Source organism: Canis aureus, chromosome 26, assembly GCF_053574225.1.
Source record: "Canis aureus isolate CA01 chromosome 26, VMU_Caureus_v.1.0, whole genome shotgun sequence".
In the NCBI taxonomy this organism is placed as follows: Eukaryota; Metazoa; Chordata; class Mammalia; order Carnivora; family Canidae; genus Canis; species Canis aureus.
The window spans coordinates 14,427,400-14,447,847 of NC_135636.1; the positions used below are offsets into that span (position 1 = coordinate 14,427,400).

At 39.8% G+C, this 20,448-nt stretch overlaps 2 protein-coding genes and 1 pseudogene across 8 annotated transcripts in view; 1 reads left to right on the plus strand and 2 right to left on the minus strand.

Moving 5' to 3' along the window:
* Positions 1–6,096: 6,096 nt before the first annotated feature.
* Positions 6,097–18,944, minus strand: LOC144298906 (uncharacterized). The gene is made up of 3 exons (XM_077874099.1): positions 18,935–18,944; positions 11,554–12,398; positions 6,097–6,358 (listed from the first exon to the last, which is right to left on the minus strand). The coding sequence occupies exons 1-3, from the start codon at positions 18,942–18,944 to the stop codon at positions 6,275–6,277; spliced, it is 939 nt and encodes a 312-aa protein (XP_077730225.1). The 3' UTR covers positions 6,097–6,274.
* On the minus strand, positions 6,388–9,091 carry LOC144297920 (heterogeneous nuclear ribonucleoprotein C pseudogene; annotated as a pseudogene).
* TASP1 (taspase 1) overlaps positions 11,723–20,448 on the plus strand; it is a 317,844-nt gene continuing 309,118 nt past the window's right edge. For 6 of the 7 annotated variants that reach the window (XR_013364862.1, XR_013364861.1, XR_013364864.1 and 3 more), the window contains exon 1: positions 11,723–11,852. The gene's annotated coding sequence lies outside the window, so the exon portion shown is untranslated. Of the gene's footprint in view, positions 11,853–12,049; positions 12,422–20,448 lie in introns of those variants that run through there. The other variant, XM_077872191.1, reaches the window with a different exon arrangement.

Genomic DNA, 20,448 nt, shown 5'->3' on the forward strand with positions numbered 1-20,448 from the left:
CCTGACACACAAGAATGCTCTATGATATTGCTCTGCCTTATATTCTTCCTAACACTCATCACTAACAAAAATTATTTTGTCCACTTATGTTTTTACTTTTTTGCTGTGAATTTCCTCCAGGCTCACCACTCTTAACTTATGGAGGCTTCTGACTCACATCTACTTCCCTTCCTTTCTCATCCCTGGTTCCATTCTGTGCCATGAGGGGCCCTTGTACATCATGCATATGGACCAGCCAGTGTGCCCATTCAAGCCCCATCTAACATACCATCATGTCTATAAAGGTGAGATACAGCATGACAAAGAAGAGTGGTTTCAATTTAGTTTGAAACTCATTTTATTTTATTTACTTATTTTTAAAGATCTTATTTATTTATTTGAGAGAGAGTAAGTGAGCATGTGAGCAGTGGGAGGAGCAGAGGCAGAGGGAGAAGTGGGCTCTCCACTGAGCAGGGAGCCTGATGTGGTACTTGATCCCAGGACCCCGGGATCATGGCCTGAGCTGAAGGCAGACACGCAACCACTGAGCCACCCAGGTGCCCCAAACAATTTCTTTTTAATGTAATTCTCACAGTGTCTGGGATTTGTCCAAGGTTAGCTCTACAAGTGGGTAGCAGAGCTGGAACCTTCCAACTTTCAAACCAATAGATATTCCAAACCATAGATCTGACTTCCAGACCAATTCTCTTATTTTTTTTTCTGTTTCTTCCAACTTTGTATGATGAGGGGATCCCTGGGTGGCTCAGCGGTTTGGCGCCTGCCTTTGGCACAGGGCGGGATCCTGGAGTTCTGGGATCGGGTCCCATGTCGGGCTCCCGGCATGGAGCCTGCTTCTCCCTCCTCCTGTGTCTCTGCCTCTCATTCTCTATCATAAATAAATAAATAAATAAATAAATAAATAAATAAATAAATCTTAAAAAAAAAACTTTGTATGATGAAAATTTTCAAACATACAGAAACCTTAAAAAATAAAAAAAGTACCTATATAACTACCACTTACATTCTACCATATACATTTAACTGTACTTGCTTTATTATATATCTAGCCATTTCTCTATCCAGGCAAAAATCTATCTCTTTTTTATTTATTTTTATTTTTTAATTTTTATTTATTTATGATAGGCACACAGTGAGAGAGAGAGTGGCAGAGACAGGCAGAGGGAGAAGCAGGCTCCACGCACCAGGAGCCCTACGTGGGATTTGATCCCGGGTCTCCAGGATCGCGCCCTGGGCCAAAGGCAGGCGCCAAACCGCTGCGCCACCCAGGGATCCCCTATCTCTTTTTTAAAATGAGTTTCAGGGGTACCTGGGTGGCTCAGTCAGTTAAACGGTCCTGGGATCAAGTCCCACATTGGACTCCCTGAAGGGGAGCCTGCTTCTCTCCTCTGCTTATGTATCTGTCTCTCTCTATGTCTTTCATTAATAAATACATAAAAATCTTAAAAAAAAAAAAAAGAAATCGTTTGATTATGTATCAGTCACGACTCTTTTGGTTGGAAGTGACAGAAAACCATCCAAAAGTAGTTAAGAAAGAGGTTAGTACACATACCTGGGAGGGAAAAGCTTTCAAACTAGACCATTTGAAATTTCTCCCCATCTCTTCTTTTTATGTGTTGGCTTTTCCCAACACATATTTTTTTCAAACTCCATTTGGACTTTTTCCATGGAACAGAGAAAGGGAATGGCCACAGATATCATCTCTTTCCAACGTAGTAACCTTACATGTAAAAGAGGATTCTCTCTCTTGGGAGCACCTAGCTGACTCGGTAGAACATATGACTCTTGATCTTGGGGTCACAAGTTCGAGCCCCACCCTGGGTATGGAGACTACTCTAAATTTTTTTTTTTTTTTTTTTTTTTAAAGAGGACACTCTTTCTAAAAATCCATAGTATAAGACTCCCGGGAAGAATTTTGATTGGCCTGGAATGAGTCATGAGCCAATATTTATAGCCTCAGGATGGTATGTGATAAGCTATGCCTTAATTACATGTTCATACCTGCTCCAGACTTATGCCTGGAACACCCAGCAAAGCCATATAAAATGGGAGTAGGAATCAGTCTCCATAGTCCAAGAAACATTGTTACCAGGGGAAAAAAGAAGAGAACTTGGAGAGAGAAAAGAAGATGCCTATTATTGAGCCTGGGCTCTAAAAAAAAATCTTCTAGTACTAATATTTTGAAAATGCTGATTAGACTGCTAGTTACCTAGTATATGCTCAGAAAGTATTTCTTCAACGAAAGAATGTGTTAAAAAACCATGAAAATGACAAATTACTGGAAATATTAGTAATGGGAAAGTTCTTTAGAGATCAGCTAGTCTATCCTCTTCATTTCACAGATAAAGGAAAATGAGATCCAAAGAAGTTAAGTGGTATTCCCAAAGACATGTGGCTACGTCTAGAACTCAGGCATCCTGTTCTCCCATACTGCCTCTCCATCTTTCTTTAAAGCATTCTTATTTCAAACATATTCCCTTTGCCCCTCAGCTTTCAGTAGACTAACCAACAGCTAATGCCACCCAGACATCCTGATAGCAAAGAAAATAGAGGTTAAAAATTACAAAGAAAAGGAAAAGAAAAAAAAAAAAAACTACCTTTGTTTAATTGTTATTCTAATGAGTTAAGCCTTGCATTCAACACAGGCAGGCTCTTCTAACAGAAAAGAAAAGACAGATCCATTGGCTGCCCGCACAGACAGCTTGTGGATAAAAGTGTGTTTACACAGCTGGATTGGTCCAGAAGGAGCCATGGCTGAAAACAGTCAGTGAACAGGCTGATGGCAGGTGACAGCTGGGAGCATCTGTTTTCCATTACAGACACTAGGCTACAACAGTGCTGTCCTCTGACCCTTGGGTCCAGCTTCCCTGGGGGCCTGGGTGTGTTCTCAGGTCTCAGGTGCTGACAGCCAGTTTACTTGGTAACACATCCTAAGAGTTCTCCTGACTTTAGAATGGTTCTAATCTGGGATTTGGAAGTAAAGCTCAGAATTCAGATGGGGTGGATGAAGTTATTTATATTCAGCTCCTAAAGCAAAATTTGATTCTGTAGTAAAAACTGTCAGAATAAGTCATTCATTTCCTTCCTTAAGCTTCTTTCCTCCCTCTTGCCCTTTCTTTCTTTCTTTCTTTCTTCTTTCTTTCTTTCTTTCTTTCTTTCTTTCTTTCTTTCTTTCTTTCTTTCTTTCTTCTTTCTTTCTTTCTTTCTTTCTTCTCTTTAACTAAGCAGGAATATTATAAGAAAATGCTACTCTTAATTTTTGTAGAAAAGCAGAATTATGCTGCTCCTAACTACTCTACAGCATTTAGCCACATTGACCAGTGCCTGGAAAAAGGTCTGTCCTGTCTGCAAAATGATCTTCATAGGAATGAATATTAGACTTTGACCATAGTCAAAAGATATGACTGGGTGAAGGATGCCGTCTTCATTTGGGTTCCCCTGAATATAGACCCTGAGAAGGGAACTCAGGTGCAGGAAGTTTTTTGGGAAGTGGTTGTAGGAAGCATAAGTGAGGATCATGGAGCATAAGGAAGGGTGGCTGGCAGGAAGTGCTAGTGTAAAGATGCTTCATTATTTGCTGCTGTAGGCAACTACGGTTGCCTACAGCCTCTCAGTACCCTGAGAACTCTGCAGAGTTTATAACAATGGCTTTCATAATTGAGCTGAAGGACAGAGGTGGAGGCTTTAAACCTGTTTTTGGCTGAAGGTTGCCCTGGGGAATGTTAATACCCAAACACTGCCTAGAATCATTTCATTGCATTAAGGCTGAGAAAGCTACTATGCATTTGGAAATGGCCTGGGGCCAGAAAGCCAGGGAAGCTCACAGTCCAAGTGGAAGCTACCTGCTCGAGATGAAATCAGAGCCAAAGAGATGTGGTAGGGACACGAGAGGCATCTGCTAACAAAATGTGAGCAACCAGAATAAACCCAGATAACTGTAGAGTAATTCGTGATTAGGATACAGGGATGTCATGACAATGTCCTCGCTACTTTTGTACATCTTTAAACATTTCCATAATAAGTTAAAAAAGTTATAGCTTAATATGTAAATTGTTTTCCTTTAGAGTCATCCTCACACTTAAGAGAAAACATTGCAATAGAAGCTAAATAACCCATTTCTCTTCCAAATACTATTAGGCACATTCTTCCTTGTAAAGATTATAAAGCTGGAAGACGTGATATTAGTTCTAAACAATATAAAATAGTAAGTTAATAATTTCAAACAAATAATTTGCTCTAAATTTGCTGGAATTGCATTGGATTCACAGAAGTAGACAATATAGCACAGGCGGATATTAAAATTATAGGGAGGAGGGATGCCTGGGTGGCTCAGGGATTTAGCGCCTGCCTTCGGCCCCGGGAGTGATCCTGGAGACCCGGGGTTGAGTCCCACATCAGGCTTCCTGCATGCAACCTGCTTCTCCCTCTGCCTGTGTCTCTGCCTCTCTCTCTCTCTCTCTCTCTCTCTCTCTCTCTCTGTGTCTCTCGTGAATAAATAAGTTAATCTTTAAAAAAAATTATAGGGAAGAAAAAGACCCTGACTGGTCCTCTTATTTTAAAGAGTTACAAAGTTATACACAAAGCATCCTGGACAATGAGCATCTGCCATCCATGTATGTCCTTTTCCCTCAGTTAGTTTTAAGTTTTGGTTTGGATTTAGAAGAAAGGGAAACAGGGAGATGGAGATTTTTCTTGAAGGAGATTAACTAGTAGAGGCCTTTCTTTTACATTTAACAGTTTATGTGAATTGATTAACTAGGTAACTGTGCATCCTAAATATTTCAAAAGACCCAAGAGCTACTTCACTGAAACAGGTCAGAAATTTGAAAAACTGGCTCTGAAGACAGGTTAGACAAAATTTTGTTACTTTCACTTAAATTGCTAGAGGACTCCAGACTGGTGCCTGGATTGTGTGCCCAAGATCAAGGTGTGCAGAACAGGATTGGGAGTGATTGTCTCTTGTAGCTAAATTCCGGGGACACTGCAGGTAACAGTGTTGTCCAAGAAATGGAAGGGAGCCTATCTCTGAGTTTTAAAATTTATTTATTTATTAATAATTTTTATTTGAGTATAGTTGACACACAATGTTGCATGAGTTTCAGATGTATGACGTAGTAATTTATCTATGCATTTGAAAAATCTAAACATCTTTTCTTCTATTTCCGACTGTTCCATTTAACATTGCTGTGTAAAAAACCACTCCACATTTAATGACATAAAAGAACAACAATCTATTATGCTTCTAGATTCTGTGGGTCAGGAATTCAGGCAGGGCACCCTGAAGATGGTTTATATTTCCTCCCCAAAGCCTGGGCTGAACTTTTTGTTTCAACGTAATAAGGGACCCTATTCTCTGGCTTTCAATGACATCTTCCTTAGTTTCTTCTGTGCCTCTGTTGAAGCCTCCTCAAGGCCTTTTAGATTTCAGACATTCTCCTGTAGGATCCCCTCTCACCTTTGCTGCTTCACAGACTCTCAAAGCCACTGCCACATGTTTTACTTTTATTATGTTATTTTGTTACGGTATTTATCCACTTCTGGGTAACAAAATCTGTTCCAGTTACTTCTGCCATATAATAAATGCATACTTTTATGATTATTATGTAATAAGCTTTCCCTTCCACCCCTAGAAGTCACTGGTAGAAAAATAAAGAAAAACACCTGCCAGGTTATCTACAGTGGGAGAGTGTGAAAGAGCGAGAGGAGAGATGACTAGCTAGTGAGGATAAACAGGCAAACTGGAGGCACTGGAGATGTCTAGAACCACGAGGTGATATTCCCAGCCACTAACAGCTTTCCTTGAGCTCCATGGCATGATGCCCTTAGTATAAGAGCTGGTGAATTGTGGCTCTGTGATCAAGTACTACTAGTAGTGTGAACATAGTGATGTAAAACGAAAGCCAGGGATCCCTGGGTGGCGCAGGAGTTTGGCGCCTGCCTTTGGCCCGGGGCGTGATCCTGGAGACCCAGGATCGAATCCCACGTCGGGCTCCCAGTGCATGGAGCCTGCTTCTCCCTCTGTCTGTGTCTCTGCCCCCGCCCCTCTCTCTGTGTGACTATCATAAATAAAAAAAATAAATAAATAAAACGAAAGCCATTTTATTGTATTATTATGATAAGATTTAGAAAGGGCAAGTGGAGATGGCCTGTTTCTGCTCAGGATGCCTATGCTGGGAAGACTCAAAGGCTGGAAGCTAATCCATGGCTGAGGACTGGAATCTTCTGAAGGCCCATTCAATTACACATCTGGCAGTTGGTGCTGGCTGCAGCTGGGACCTTATCTGGAGTTGTTGGTCACAACATCCATACATGGTTTTCCCATGTGGCTGCTTGATCTTCCCCAGAACATGATAGCTGGGATCTAAGAGCAAACATTGCAAAAGAGAATCACAAAGAAACTGCATTGCTTTTGTGACCTTCCTCAGAAGTCACGTGGCATGGTTTCTACCCTACTCACAAGCTGGCTCAGATTCAAGAGTAGGAACATAGACACATCTCTAGATGGGAGGAGTATCAATGTCTCATCATTCAAAGCAGCATGTGAGGTGGACAATGTTGTGTGCAGCGATTTCAGAAAAAATGATCTTCTGCACTGTCATTTACCCAAAACAGTAAGATAATTTATTACAAATATAGAACATTTTGTGGTTACTGGTGATACATCAAATACTTAACCATAAAAAGCAAATAGCACAGATTTCAGAGGATTAGAGTCCAAGTCTGTGGAGATAAAGACAACTCTATAAACCTGTTATGAGAATCTTAGGCTCAGAACTTGGGCTCCCCAAAGTCAACATCTTTTTTTTCTTCAATAATTCTTCTGGAATTATCTTCTTCTTTCTGCATTGTACCTTTATGAATACATTGGTTCATGCTAAATTTTCTTAGTTTGGCTTATCTGAAAATATTCTCATTATATTCTTGTTCCTGAATGCTTGTTTAGCTGGGTAAACAATTCTAGGTTGACATTTCTTCAGTACTTTGGAAATACTTTTCAGTAATTCAAAAATACTATTTTCATCTTCTAATTTATTTTTCTTTTCTTTTCTTTTTTTTTTTTTAAAGATTTTTATTTATTTATTCATGAGAGATACACAGAGAGAGAGGCAGAGACACAGGCCAAGGGAGAAGCAGGTTCCCTGCAAGGAGCCTGATGCCGGACTCAATCCCAGATCCTAGATCCCAGGATCATGCCCTGAGCCAAAGGCAGACCTTAACTGCTGAGCCACCCAGGCATCCCCATCTTCTACATTCTTTTTTTTTTTTTTTTCCTGGTTTAATAAGGACTTGTTTATTTGAGAAAAAAGGGTCCCAAACATCAGGCTGTTCACAAAAATAACCCACAGTATCAACTTTAGAAAACAAATCTTAAGACTATTAGACTAATTATTTTTCTAGAGGATGCATTTGATCTGCCAACTCTCATTCACAAAAATACATTGTTACATTTGTGTTAAACAGCCCTACATAGCATTCTTTTTTTTTTTTTTTCCTATATAGCATTCTTATGTGGGGTGTAACACACATACCTCTAACTCAAAGCTGCTCTCAGGTGCTACTCAACTAATGCAATTGCCTTTGCAGTTAGGGAAGCAACTACTGAGCTCATGTATGAATGGAAAGAACTGTACTCCCTGCATAACAAGAGATTATTTTGGAGACAGTTGATAAAAACCACACATCCCTTTTATTGTTAAGTCATAAAGAAGTATCAAAATTAAAAGCAAAAATTAGGGAACCCTGGGTGGCGCAGTGGGTTGGCGCCTGCCTTTGGCCCCCCAGGGCGCAATCCTGGAGACCCGGGATCGAATCCCATGTTGGGCTCCCGGTGCATGGAGCCTGCTTCTCCTTCTGCCTATGTCTCTGCCTCTCTCTCTCTGTGACTATCATAAATAAATAAAAAATAAATAAAAGCAAAAATTACAGGGTAAGACTTAACATAAGTACTAGGAGCATCAAAGGAAGTGAAAATGGGACTAGGCACAGGGCAATATGAATTAATAAACATGGGAAGGATAAGGATGGGGAGAACAGTGAGCATGTGCTGAAGAAGATACTAGGGGAGAGGATCTGGTGAAAATTTTGATCTTAGACAAGCGCCCAGGTAAAGAAATAATGGGACAAGATTTCTAAACCCTACTACGTGCTTAAGAGTCATCCTCGCCATTGGCGATGTCTCTGTCATCCTCTCCTTCCTCAGCCTCTTTTTCATCATTCTTGACCAACTCCAGCTGGTCATACCCCCGATCTTCATTATCATCACCATCCAGTAGGTCCCCCTCCTCAGCAGAGTCATCTGCACCCCCCCCTCAGACTCCATCTTCACATTAGTCTCATCTTTCTTCAGGGAGCTGCTGTTCTGCTCCTCTTCTGACTTATCATTCTTCATCTCTACTCCTTGTTTGCTCCGTTCTTTCTCAGTTTTTTTCCAGGCTTTCCAGTAAAGAATCCACTTTTTGTTTTATCTAGGTCAACTCCTTCTTAATGGTCTGAAGGTCATCTCCTTTCAACTTTCCTTACTTGGAAGAAGATCCTTGCTGTCCACTCTTAGAATTGAAACCACGTTTGTCCCTTCCTGAGGTGTTTCCTGATACACGCTGGTATTTTGAGGGAACCACAGCACAAGCAATTGGAGGAGGAGGAGGAGGAACACATGCTGGGAAACTGTACATCCTGTTATAATAATCTTGTTGAAAGTCATAGTCCAAATCAAAAGAGGAGCTGAGTAGAGGGGATGGAGAAGGGTGTTCTGGTACTGACCTGTACATCTCCACTACAGATCGTTTCACACCTGCTTTTCCTTGGTTTACTTTTGACTCTGCAGCCAGATTAATATCTAAAACCTGGCCAGCAATCATTCTGCCATCCTTTCCTGCCACAGCAGCCTGGGCATTTCTCTCATTAACATACTGAATGAAGGCAAAGCCTTTATGAACAGAGCAACCCACAATTTTGCCATATTTTGAGAAGATTGCCTCCACATAAGATTTCTTGACCACAAGAGTATTGAGATTCCCAATGAATACACGGGAGTTCATGGAGCTAGGATCTGTCTTGTTGGTAACATTGCTGGCCATTGTCTTTGATGGTAAGGTTCCTCATGAAGCTGAAAATGTAGCTGTAGATCAAAAAAATCTCACTCAAAGCAAAGCTCCATTAACTTACATATTTCAAGTGATTTGTAACCAGGAGGGGGGAGGGAGAAGGGATTTGATTCTGAATCTCCCACTCCTGGGTTCTACATGGAGAAGCCAACTGCTGCTCGAGGTCCACAACGCGGCCCCGACCACTCAGCCTTTGTCTCTTCACAAAATCCATCTTCTATTTTCATTTGTTAAACTGAGACATCTCCTTTCATTTCTTTGTAGGCATTTTGTCTCTGATTGCTTTTAAGACATTTTTGTCTTTGATCTTTTGAAATTTCAGTATGTGTCTAGGTTTGGATTTCTTCCAGAGTTTTTGTTTTTCATCAATTCTGGAAAATTCATATCTATTATCTTTTAAAATGCTGTCTTTCCCTTGTTCATTTCATTTTTTTAATGTTCCTGGAATTCTAATGTTATATATTTTAGACGTTCTATCCCTACCATTGTATCTTCTATAGCTATTACATTCTCATCCATCTCTGTCTCTCTGATTCTAATTCTGGGTAATTTCTTCATATCCACCTTCTAATTTGCTTAATTTGTTTTTGCAAGTTGTGTCTAAGTAATGTTTAACCCATGTACTGTTTTTTTTTTTTTTTTAATGAGCAATTTTGTACTTGTAGACCTTTTATTTATTTTTTTCAATTCTATCAGAAAATTTTTTGGTATTTTCTTAATCTTTGCTTGATTTTCTACTCCATCACTTATTTTTTTTTCTATCCCTTATTTTTAAAAACATTTGAGGAATATTTACTTTATATTCTTTATCTGATGACTTCAAAACCAGAAGCCAATGAGATCAAAACCCACTGTGTCCTGTTTCTGTTCTTACTAAAGGTTGCTTGCATGTTTGTTTCTCATCTTATGGGCTTAAAACCCCAAACATTATTAGGCTTCTATTATATGTAAATGCTTTCAGTAGCGATGAGCTTCAGCACTGGCATCCTACTCTGGATTCTCGAGACATTGATTTTTGGTCTCTGGGAATTTCTTTTACCTGAGCACAAGGATACTTGCTGTGTTTTATCCAGCATTTTTAAGTGTTCTGTACTTATTGATATAAATAAAATAAAAATGATTTCACCCCTAACTCAATCCAATCTTATTTCCATTAATAGCTTCACTTATATTCTGACACATAACCTTTTAACCATCTTCCACATACACTACGTATGTATATGTAAATATACAGAAAATAAGTAAGTACACAGATATGCATAAAAATGGGATGTAAAATATTATTTTGGATTTTTAAAAAGTCATATGTCTTGGATAGTTTTGCATCTGAGTACTTAAAAAATGGTTGCATCATCAGTTTGCATTTTTATAATATATTAACTAGTCCATATATATATATATTTAAAGATTTTATTTATTCATTCATGAGAGACACAGAGAGGCAGAGACACAGGCAGAGGGAGGAGAAGCAGGCTCTGTGCAAGGAGCCCGATGAGGGACTTGATCTTGGGAATTCAGGATTATGCCCTGAGCCAAAGGCAGATGCTCAATTGCTTAACTAGTCCATATTGATAGAAATTCAAGTTTCCATTTTTTTCTCCTACATGAGCTATGCTGTAAAAAAACCTCCTTGGGCAGTGCCAACCACATAGAAATTATTTGATAAACATTTTTTGCATGAATATATAAATATAAATATAAATACATATATATATCGTTGTGCACATGTGGAACATATGGAAATATTATAAGTAGATTCTAAAAGTGCATCTTCTGGGTCAAAGGGTAAATACATTTAGAATTGTGGTAGGTGACCATCAAATTGCCCCCTCCCCCCATTTGTGCAAATCTTTATTCCACCAACAATGAACAAGAGTGATTGTTTTCTCAATCCTCACCAACAGGATATAGTATCAGTTTTAAAATTTTATATAATCAGATAGAAGAGGACTGCTATTTTTATCCGCAATTAAAATAATTCCCCCCCCCCCCCCCCCAGCGAGGTGGAACATCTTTTTATAATTGTACTTCTAGGAAGGGCGGAAGGGCCCAGGTCATGTTAAGCTTCTTGTCTGGGGACCATACTTAGAGCTACTACTTTACTTCTTTCAATCTCTCCTTTCTGAAACACGTCTAAAGGTGTGTTTTTTTTTTTTGTTGTTGTTGTTTGTTAAAGGACTCATGTTAATAGTTACAAAGAAACATTAAAGGGATTACATTGTTACTGGGTCTTGATTTTAGACGCTAGATGGTAAAAGACCACCCACACTTTCATGCTCCCCAGGGCAGATCTGGCCCCACCTTCCACCTGGAATCCGCGCAGAATTCTAGTTTTCCCTACTGCATGCGGTGCTGCAGGGACTGAATAAAATTAAGCTCTGAATAAAATTAAGCTCTCAATAAATCAGGGCTATTGTAATTTCATTTTGTATCACATCGCGGGTCTGCCCACCACTGGGATCCGCGGAGTCCCCGGAGACCGGATCACTAAGAGCCTGGGCGAGCGGCGACTGGCAACGGCGCCTGCGCAGCTCAGGGGGCGCCTCCAGGTGAAGTCCTCGCGTAACTTCTGCTGGCAGGTGAAACGCTCGCAAGCAGCGGGCGGAGTCAGAGCCCCTCGTGGGCGTATGCTTCCGGCCACGTGGCTACGCGCACGCCCAATGGGAAAGCTTGACGTCAGCCCCCGCTTCCTCACCCTGGCAACGGGCGGGTGACTACTTCCGGTGCTGTGAGGGCTCGGGGCTGAGGCGGGTGAGTGTCCCTCTTTCTCACGCTGTCCGCGCCGCTGCCGCCGCTGCGGCGCTGTGTCTGTCCAGGCCGGTCCGCTCGCGGGGACGTCCTCCGCGGGGCCGGGAGGGGGCGGCGCACACGATGCCCACTGCCTGGGGCGGTGCTGAAGGAGCGGATCCGGGACGACCGTCGTCCCCTCGGTCGCGCGTGGCGCCGTGCCGGCCGCCGTCTCATCCGCGGCTCCTGCTCCCGGGAAGGGACTGCCTGTGCGCGGGCCGTCCTCGCTGCCCCTCACCCAGTGCAGTGGCGCGCCGCGGGCTTCTCCACGGCGGAGGCTCGCGGAGACCGAGGGGGTGCGCCCTAGCCCTGCGTGCTTCGGGGCCGCCGCGGCCGCGTGGTGTTGGAGCGGCCTGGTTAGAGTCTCCCCGACGTTAGCAGGCGGAGGCGGAAAGGACCGAGAAGATGGAGCGGGAGCGGCCGGAGAGGAGGGTGGAAAACAGGAGCTGGACGTGCCCTGGGAATAGAGGGCACCGTGTTTCCGGGAGGAGGGAGTAGCTTGACTCGCCTCTGCAGGGGAGGGGAAATAAAAGGTATTTTCTGGACCATGTGACCGAGATCGTTTGATACTAAGCTACTCGGGGGTTTGATAATTTCCGTTTTTGCTTGTTTTAAGTAAAGCTCACGCCCCCCCTCCCCCCACCATTTATAAAAAGCAGCGCATGCTTTTTAAAGAATATCTGGAAAATGCAGGAATAATTAATAGAGGTCACCCATAGTTTCACCAACCCAGCATTTTGATCCCTAATTTTTTTTTATAGTACATTCTTAACCTATTTATGAGCATAGCGTGTGTGTAGAAATACGATTGTAACCAAAAAGTATACTTTTTGTACATTCCACCCATTGCACAGGTCGATCTTTTTTATTTATTTATTTATTTATTCATTCATTCATTCATTCATTCATAGACACACAGAGAGAGAGAGGCAGAGACACAGGCAGAGGGAGAAGCAGGCTCCACGCAGGGAGCCGGATGCGGGACTCGATCCCGGGTCTCCAGGTTCACACCCCCGGCCGCAGGCGGCGCCAATCGGCTGCACCACCAGGGCTGCCTGGTCCATCTTTTTTTTAAAGATGTAATTCACATACTATAAAACCACGCTTTTAAATTGTAACTTTCAATAGTTTTTACTATATTCATAAATGTATCTAATTCCAGACCGTTTTCATCATCTCCGAAAGAAACTACCCACTACAGTCGTTTCCCATTTGATCTCCCAGTCCCTGGCAACCACTAATTTGATTCTTCCTTCCCCCTACCCCAGTCCCTAGCAGCCACTTCTGTGTCTGTAGATTTTCCTATTCTGGACATTTCACACAAATGGAATTATATAATATGTGGCCTTTTGTGTGTGCCTTCTCTTACTTAGCATAATGTTTCCAAGGCTCATCCCTGTTGAATTTTGTATCAGTACTTCATTCCTTTTTATGGCTGAATAATATTCCATTATATGAATATGCCACATTTTGTTTATCCATTATCAGTTAATGGACATTTCTTTTCTGTTTTTGACTATTATGAATAATTCTGCAAACATCCATGTACAGGTGTTTGTGTGCATATATATTTTCATTTCTCTTGGATTATATGGGGGAGTGGAATTGCTGGGTCATATGGTAACTGTTCAGCTTTTTTTTTTTTTTTTTTAAGATTCTATTTATTTGAGAGAGAGGGAGCGCATGAGTAGGGGAGGAGGGACTGAGGCAGAGGGAGAAGCAGGTAGAGCAGGGAGCCCAATGCAGGGCTTGATCCCAGGACCCCGGGATCATGACTTGAGCCAAAGGCAGACCATCAACCAACTGAACCACCTGGGGGCCCCTCTGTTTAGCTTTTTAAGGAACTGCCAGATATTTTGAAAGTGGCCTGTACTAGCAGGATGTGAGGATTCTGATTTCTCCATATCCTTTTAACACTTAAATGATCTGTTTTTTGAATTATAGCTATGCTGTTGGTTATGAAATGGTACCTCACTGTAGTTTTGATTTCTATTTCCCTGATGGCTAGTAATGTTGAGCATCTTTCAGCCCTTTGTGTATCTTTGGAGAAATGTCAATCCAATTCCTTTGCTCATTTTTATATTGAATTTTAAAAACCTTTGATGTTGTTTGAGTCCCTTATCAGATATGCAATTTGCAGTGTTTTTTTTCCATTTTCTCTCATTTTGTGTGTGTGTGTGTGTTTAACTTTTTTGAATAGTGCCTTTTGAAGTACAAACATTTAAACTTTTGGTGAGTTCTGATTTATCTATATTTTCTTTGATTGGTTGTGCACAGTGTCATATCTAAAACCACGGCCAAATCCAAAATTATGAAGATTTACCAATATGTCTTTTCCTAAGAGTTTTACAGTTTTGTCTCTTACGTTTAGTTCTTGATCTATGTGGAATAGGTAGATAGGAATAAGTAGGAATCCAAGTTGATTCTTTTGCATATGCCTCTCTGATTTTTTGAGCACCATTTTTTTGAAAAGACTATCCTTTCTCTATTTAAGTTCTTTTTAAGGGGAGCAGAGGGAGAGGGAAAGAGGGAATCTTAAGCAGGCTCCACACCCAGCATGCAGCCCTACATGGGCTCATGACCTGAGCCGAAATCAAGAGTTGGATGTTTAACCCACTGAGCCACCCTGGCACCCCTATCCTTTCCCTATTTAATGGTGTTGGCACCCTTGTTGAAAGCCAATTGACCATAAATAATATAGGTTATCATTTCTTTTAACCATTTCTCTATGTTGGACATTTAGATCACTCCCAGATTTTTGTTTTTCTAAATTATCCTGTGTTAAACACAGCGTAACAGGCGTAAAACCCTTTCTCCTTTTGAAGTTATTTTGGTAGAAAGTGTTCTCAGAAGTGAAATTACTGGGTCAAAGATGAAAGAAGTGTGTTTTAGAGCTCATTGAATGAGGCATTAAACCTTCAATGTCATGATGTTAAGAGTGACAGAATGCTTTATTCATCAGTTTCTATAGCTTAAGGGCTGGATTTCTGTAGAAGTCTTTTGCTATAAGATGGATAGATTCTCTGACTTACTATTCTTTTGACTGCTTCTAGGAGACTAAGTCAGTCTAGAGTGAAAAACCAACACCAGAGGCCAACAGGACATGTAGTAGTTTTCTAAATGGTGTAAAGAAAAAAAAATGTCATCACCATGCAGGAGGAAAATAAAAGTCTTTGAGAGAACTAGAGTCAAGATTTAGACTTTAAATCAATGCCGTGAAAGTCCCTGGAGCAAAAATGATGTTTTATTCTGAGTTTCTCTTCTGATCTTGATAATTGGGTTAATTTACATTCATCTTAGTCTCAGAGATAACTTAAATACATGTTTAGTAGATAGTACCTGGTGAAAAAAAAATCAAATGCAGAAGGCTATTAGGAGAAAATCAAGTTTCCTTTTCATTTTGCCCTTCACTCTCCCAGTTCTCCTTAGAGGTATCCATGGTACTATTGTTACTTGTGTTTGTAAAGACTAGTTCATACATAAAGTATCTCTGGAAAGATAGTATATGCAAAATTATACATTTTAAGGCTCTTGATGCTGACAAATTCCTTTTCAAAATGGTTATTTACATCAGTTTATGGTGGCAGTACAGTGCTTGTTAGGAAGACTATTTTTGTTTATTTGAATATTCATTTCTTAATATTGGATATCTAGTTTATATTTCCTCTTTTGTATATTGTCTGCTCATGTCTTTTGGCATGCTGTTCGTTTTGATTGGAGTTGTCCTTTATGAAATTTATTTTGGCAGTCTTTTTGTAGTTGTTTTACAATAGTCTGGATTTGGGAAGAAAAGTTAGGCTGCTTTTTGTAACATATATACTCAGAGGTATGTGAGCTGAACAAGGGTCAAGAAGTAGGGAAAAGGAAGTTAAATGCTTGAGGGAGAAATGTACAGGATTTAGAAAGTGGGTGCAGTCCAAGATGACTTCAAGGTGAATTAGAAAAAGAGCAGTGCTATTAAGAAAAATACAGAGTGATATGGAAAGATGAGTTTATTTTGGGGAGGTTAAGAGTGAAGAGGATTCAGGTTGAGCTATCCAGGAGACTTGTGACTAGAGCTCAAGAGTAGAAGATAAAGAATTACAAATAATTTGATTTACTGAGAGAGGATTGTTTTGAAAGGTTGGCAGTGGATGAAATTGCTGAAGGAGACATTTGAGAATAGGTCTGTGAACAGGGAGTCTTACGAGGACAAAATTGGGAAGGGTCAGCGGGGTCATGAAGAGCTAGGATGGTAGATTGGCATGTTTGCCAAGAAGAACAGAGGATCTAGAGAACAAACGTTGCAAGCAACAGAGTAAGAAAAGGCCATTAGGTTTGGTAACTTGGAAAAGATGCAATTTATGGGAAGCATGAAATTTGTTTTGTTCTGAAACAACTTTATTAAGATATGATTCATTTATCATATAATTTATCCACTTAAAGTGTACAACTCAGTGGTATTTATTATATTCAGGATTGTACAACCATCACCATAATCAATTTTAGGACATTTTTATTGCCACCAAAAGAAAGCTTGCCCCCATTAGCAGTCACTCTCCAATGCCCCTTTGGCTTCACAGCCCAAGGCAACAATTAATCTACTTTAGATTTGCCTACTCTGGACATTGCACATAAATGGAAACATACACTATGTGGCCTTTTGTCTTTGACTTCTTTCATTGTTTTCAGAATTCATGCCATAGTATATATCTGTACTTATTATTTTTTTTTATGGCTAGTTAATGTTCCATTGTATGAATGTACCACATTTTGTTTAACCATTTTTAGTTCATGGACATTTGAGTTATTACTTTTTGACTGTTATGAATAATTCTGCTATAAACATCTATGTACAGTTTTTTGTGTGGACATATTTTCAGTTCTCTTGGGTATATATCTATGAGTGAAATTAATTGGGTTATATGCTAACCGTGTGTTTAATTTTTGACGCAACTATTGCAGAGGATGGACAAGTTGCTAGTGTTTTTTTTTTTTTTTTTTAGAAACAATTAAATGAATTTTAATATCATCACTAGTGGGAAATTACAAAATGTCCCTTTTCAAGCATATTACTCAGAAATAAAGGCATAAAAAATGAGCTATACAATTGTTTTCTGTTGTGTAAAACTGTAACATGCTTATACATTTCCTTTTGTTGGAAACCTTGTGTGTTGAATGTTACCTCAAAGCTTAGCTGGAATGTTAGAGTTTTTTCTTATAGATCAGTATATTGATGTAAGTATACTTCATCAATTTCAAATAATGATTTTTTTTTTAATTTTTTTTATTTATTTATGATAGTCACAGAGAGAGAGAGAGAGAGGCAGAGACACAGGCAGAGGGAGAAGCAGGCTCCATGCACCGGGAGCCTGATGTGGGATTCGATCCCGGGTCTCCAGGATCGTGCCCTGGGCCAAAGGCAGGCGCCAAACCGCTGCACCACCCAGGGATCCCCTCAAATAATGATTTGTAATAATGAGTACAGATGTGATAAAAAATAATCCCAGGGATATTTGATGTTAATCTACAGTAATGACTTATTTTTTACTCATTAATCTAAACTGTAGAGATCAAATACTATTGATTTTTTTTTTTTAATTTGGATTACCTGTAGTTCATGTGGCCTCAAAAGTTCAAGATCCAGAAAAACAAAAACAGAAAAACAAAACAACAACAGACAAACAAAAACTTTTAGGTCAGTATTGTTGATTGGCCATGTTTTTAGTCTGTTCCTGACCTAGGTGGGGTGAGTGTTGAGAACAGTCAGCATGTGGTATTTTAAAAATTATTTTTATTTTAAAATTTTTTAAGATTTATTTATTTATTTATTTATTATTTTTTTTTAGATTTATTTATTTTATTGGAGAGAGAGAGAGAGAGAGCGAGATAGTGAGAGACAGTGTGAGTGGAGAGGAGAGGGAGAGGCAGGCTACCTGGTGAACAGGGAGCCCAAGTTGGGGCTTGATTCCAGGACCCTGGGATCATGAGTGAAGGCAGATGCTTAACAGGCTAAGCCACTTGGGTAGCCCCTTACAGAAGTTTATTTTATTTTATTTTATTTTATTTTATTATTTATTTTCTTATATTATTATCATTATTAATTATTAATTATTATTTTTTTTTTACAGAAGTTTTTAAGTGGGATATCATAGGCTTGCTTTATTGGAACTTGGATTTAGCTAGTCACTTCAGGCTTCCATAAATAAATAAGTGAATAAAAAAAGTTTTTGGGGAGAGTATTATGTTTTTTTTCAATATTGAAAGGTATAAACTATGAACAGTAAAATTTCCATCCTATTTTTGTCTGTCACTCATTCAAATCTTCTTTGGGTGACTACTATTATACTATTTTTTGGGCATATTCTTCTAGATTTATACTTTGCATATATATTTAGCTGTATTTTTTCTTCCCCTTCCTCAAAATATGGTAATTGCATGTATTTCTATACTGTGCCTTTTTTACTACCAAAAATACCTGTAAGATTAGTCAATATGTATTTGTATATCAGGAATATTCTCATTTTTTCCAACGGCTGCTTTTTTTTTTTTTTTAAATTTTTTTGATTTATTTATGATAGTCACAGAGAGAGAGAGAGGCAGAGACATAGGCCGAGGGAGAAGCAGGCTCCATGCACCGGGAGCCCGACGTGGGACTCGATCCCGGGTCTCCAGGATCGCGCCCTGGGCCAAAGGCAGGCGCTAAACCGCTGCGCCACCCAGGGATCCCCCAACGGCTGCTTTTAATTAACTACTTAAATCAAGACATTGTTGGTTCATATCTTTACTATTACAAATAATCCTTCAGTGTGCATTTGTAATTTTGATTGATTTTACTAGATTGCCCTTGTTGAGTTTTGTCATCTTATGCTACTACTAGCAGTGTATAATTACTCCTGTTTCTCAGTAGCCTCAAAATGTGATATTTTGCTGTAGGTCAACCCACACTAAAAAATGGCATTTGGGTGTAGTTTTATTTTGTATCTTTCTTTTGAGTGAGGTTTAGCATCTTTTGATCTGTTTAAACTATTATATGACTTTTCTGTTAACTGGGATTTGCCACTTACCCTTTGTCATCTCGTTTTTAGTCATTTGTTGGAACTCTTTATTTATTAGGCCAGACCTTTAATGGGTTTAGAGTTAAATGGAAACGGATGTTGGAAAAGAAGTTGCTTCATTTCTAATTGAAATCAAAACATTCTGGTAACTATTGGGAGTTGGAAGCCAGAGTCGTACATTGCATAGCCTATTTAAGTTTCTTTTCCAGTCCCGTGGAACTTTGGGAGCCAACATTTTTGGAGGAGTTTATGGAGATGACGTGATTTACTAAATAAATATATTTCAGATAGTCTCTGAGGGATGGTACATTGCTCAAGAAATAGCACATTTATCCTCCACATTTTATTTTTTTTCAGACAAGCCTAAGAAGCAGTGTTTAAAATCTCTCATATACATTAACATGCCTATTACATCAACCTTATTCATTATAAAATATAGATGTTTCAGTTTATTTATGAAAAAATGTATCTTTTTTTCTTTTTTAAAGATTTTAATTATTTATTCATTAGAGACACACAGAGAGAGGCAGAGATGCAGGCAGAGGGAGAAGCAGGCTCCATGCAAGAAACCCCATGCGGGACTTGATCCCGGGACTCTGGGATCATGCCCTGAGCCAAAGGCAGAAACTCAACTGCTGAGCCACCCAGTCATCCCTTAAAAAATTTATCCGATAACAGTGAGTCAGAGTAGCTTTAAGTTTAATAACCCATATTGCCTGGATGTGTTTTCATTTTTTTTTTTTTAAGATTTTATTTATTTATTCATGGGAGAGACACAGAGAGAGGCAGAGGCAGCAGAGAGAGAAGCAGGCTTCCCACAGGGAGCCTGATGCAGGCGTCAATCCCAGGACCCTGGGATCACGACCTGAGCCAAAGACAGATGCTCAACCACTGAGTCACCCAGGTGCCCCAGATGTGTTTTCATTTGAACTGAAACTTAATTTTCCAAGGATTGAGTTTTTACTTAACCTATGTCTGTAGTACTAGTGGGCCCAAGCTCATTTCATAGCAGGGTCAGACATGATGGCATGTATAGGCTGGAAGATGAATTGCTAATCACTTAAATTCTGCTTCATCAAGTGATGCATGAATAAATAGTAGTTAAAGTCAAATAACCAAAGAGAAATAACCAAACAACCAAAGTCAAATAAAGGTAACTGGGGCAGATCCTTGTGAAGTCATTAGAAGATCCATTCTTAAACAGCTGCCACCACAAAATAAAAACATATGCAGGCATTTTCATTCACTTTTATTTAATCAACATCAGCACCCCCCCTTTTTTTTTTTTTTAAAGATTTTATTTATTTATTCATGAGATATACAGAGAGAGAGAGGCAGAGACACAGGCAGAGGGAGAAGCAGGCTCCGTGCAGGGAGCCCGACATGGGACTTGATCCTGGGTCTCTGGGATCACACCCTGGGCCGAAGGCGGCGCTAAACTGCTAAGCCACCGGGGCTGCCCAGCACTCTTTTGTAATCAAACTTTCTTCCTGCATTTATATGTTAACATTTTAATATTTAAT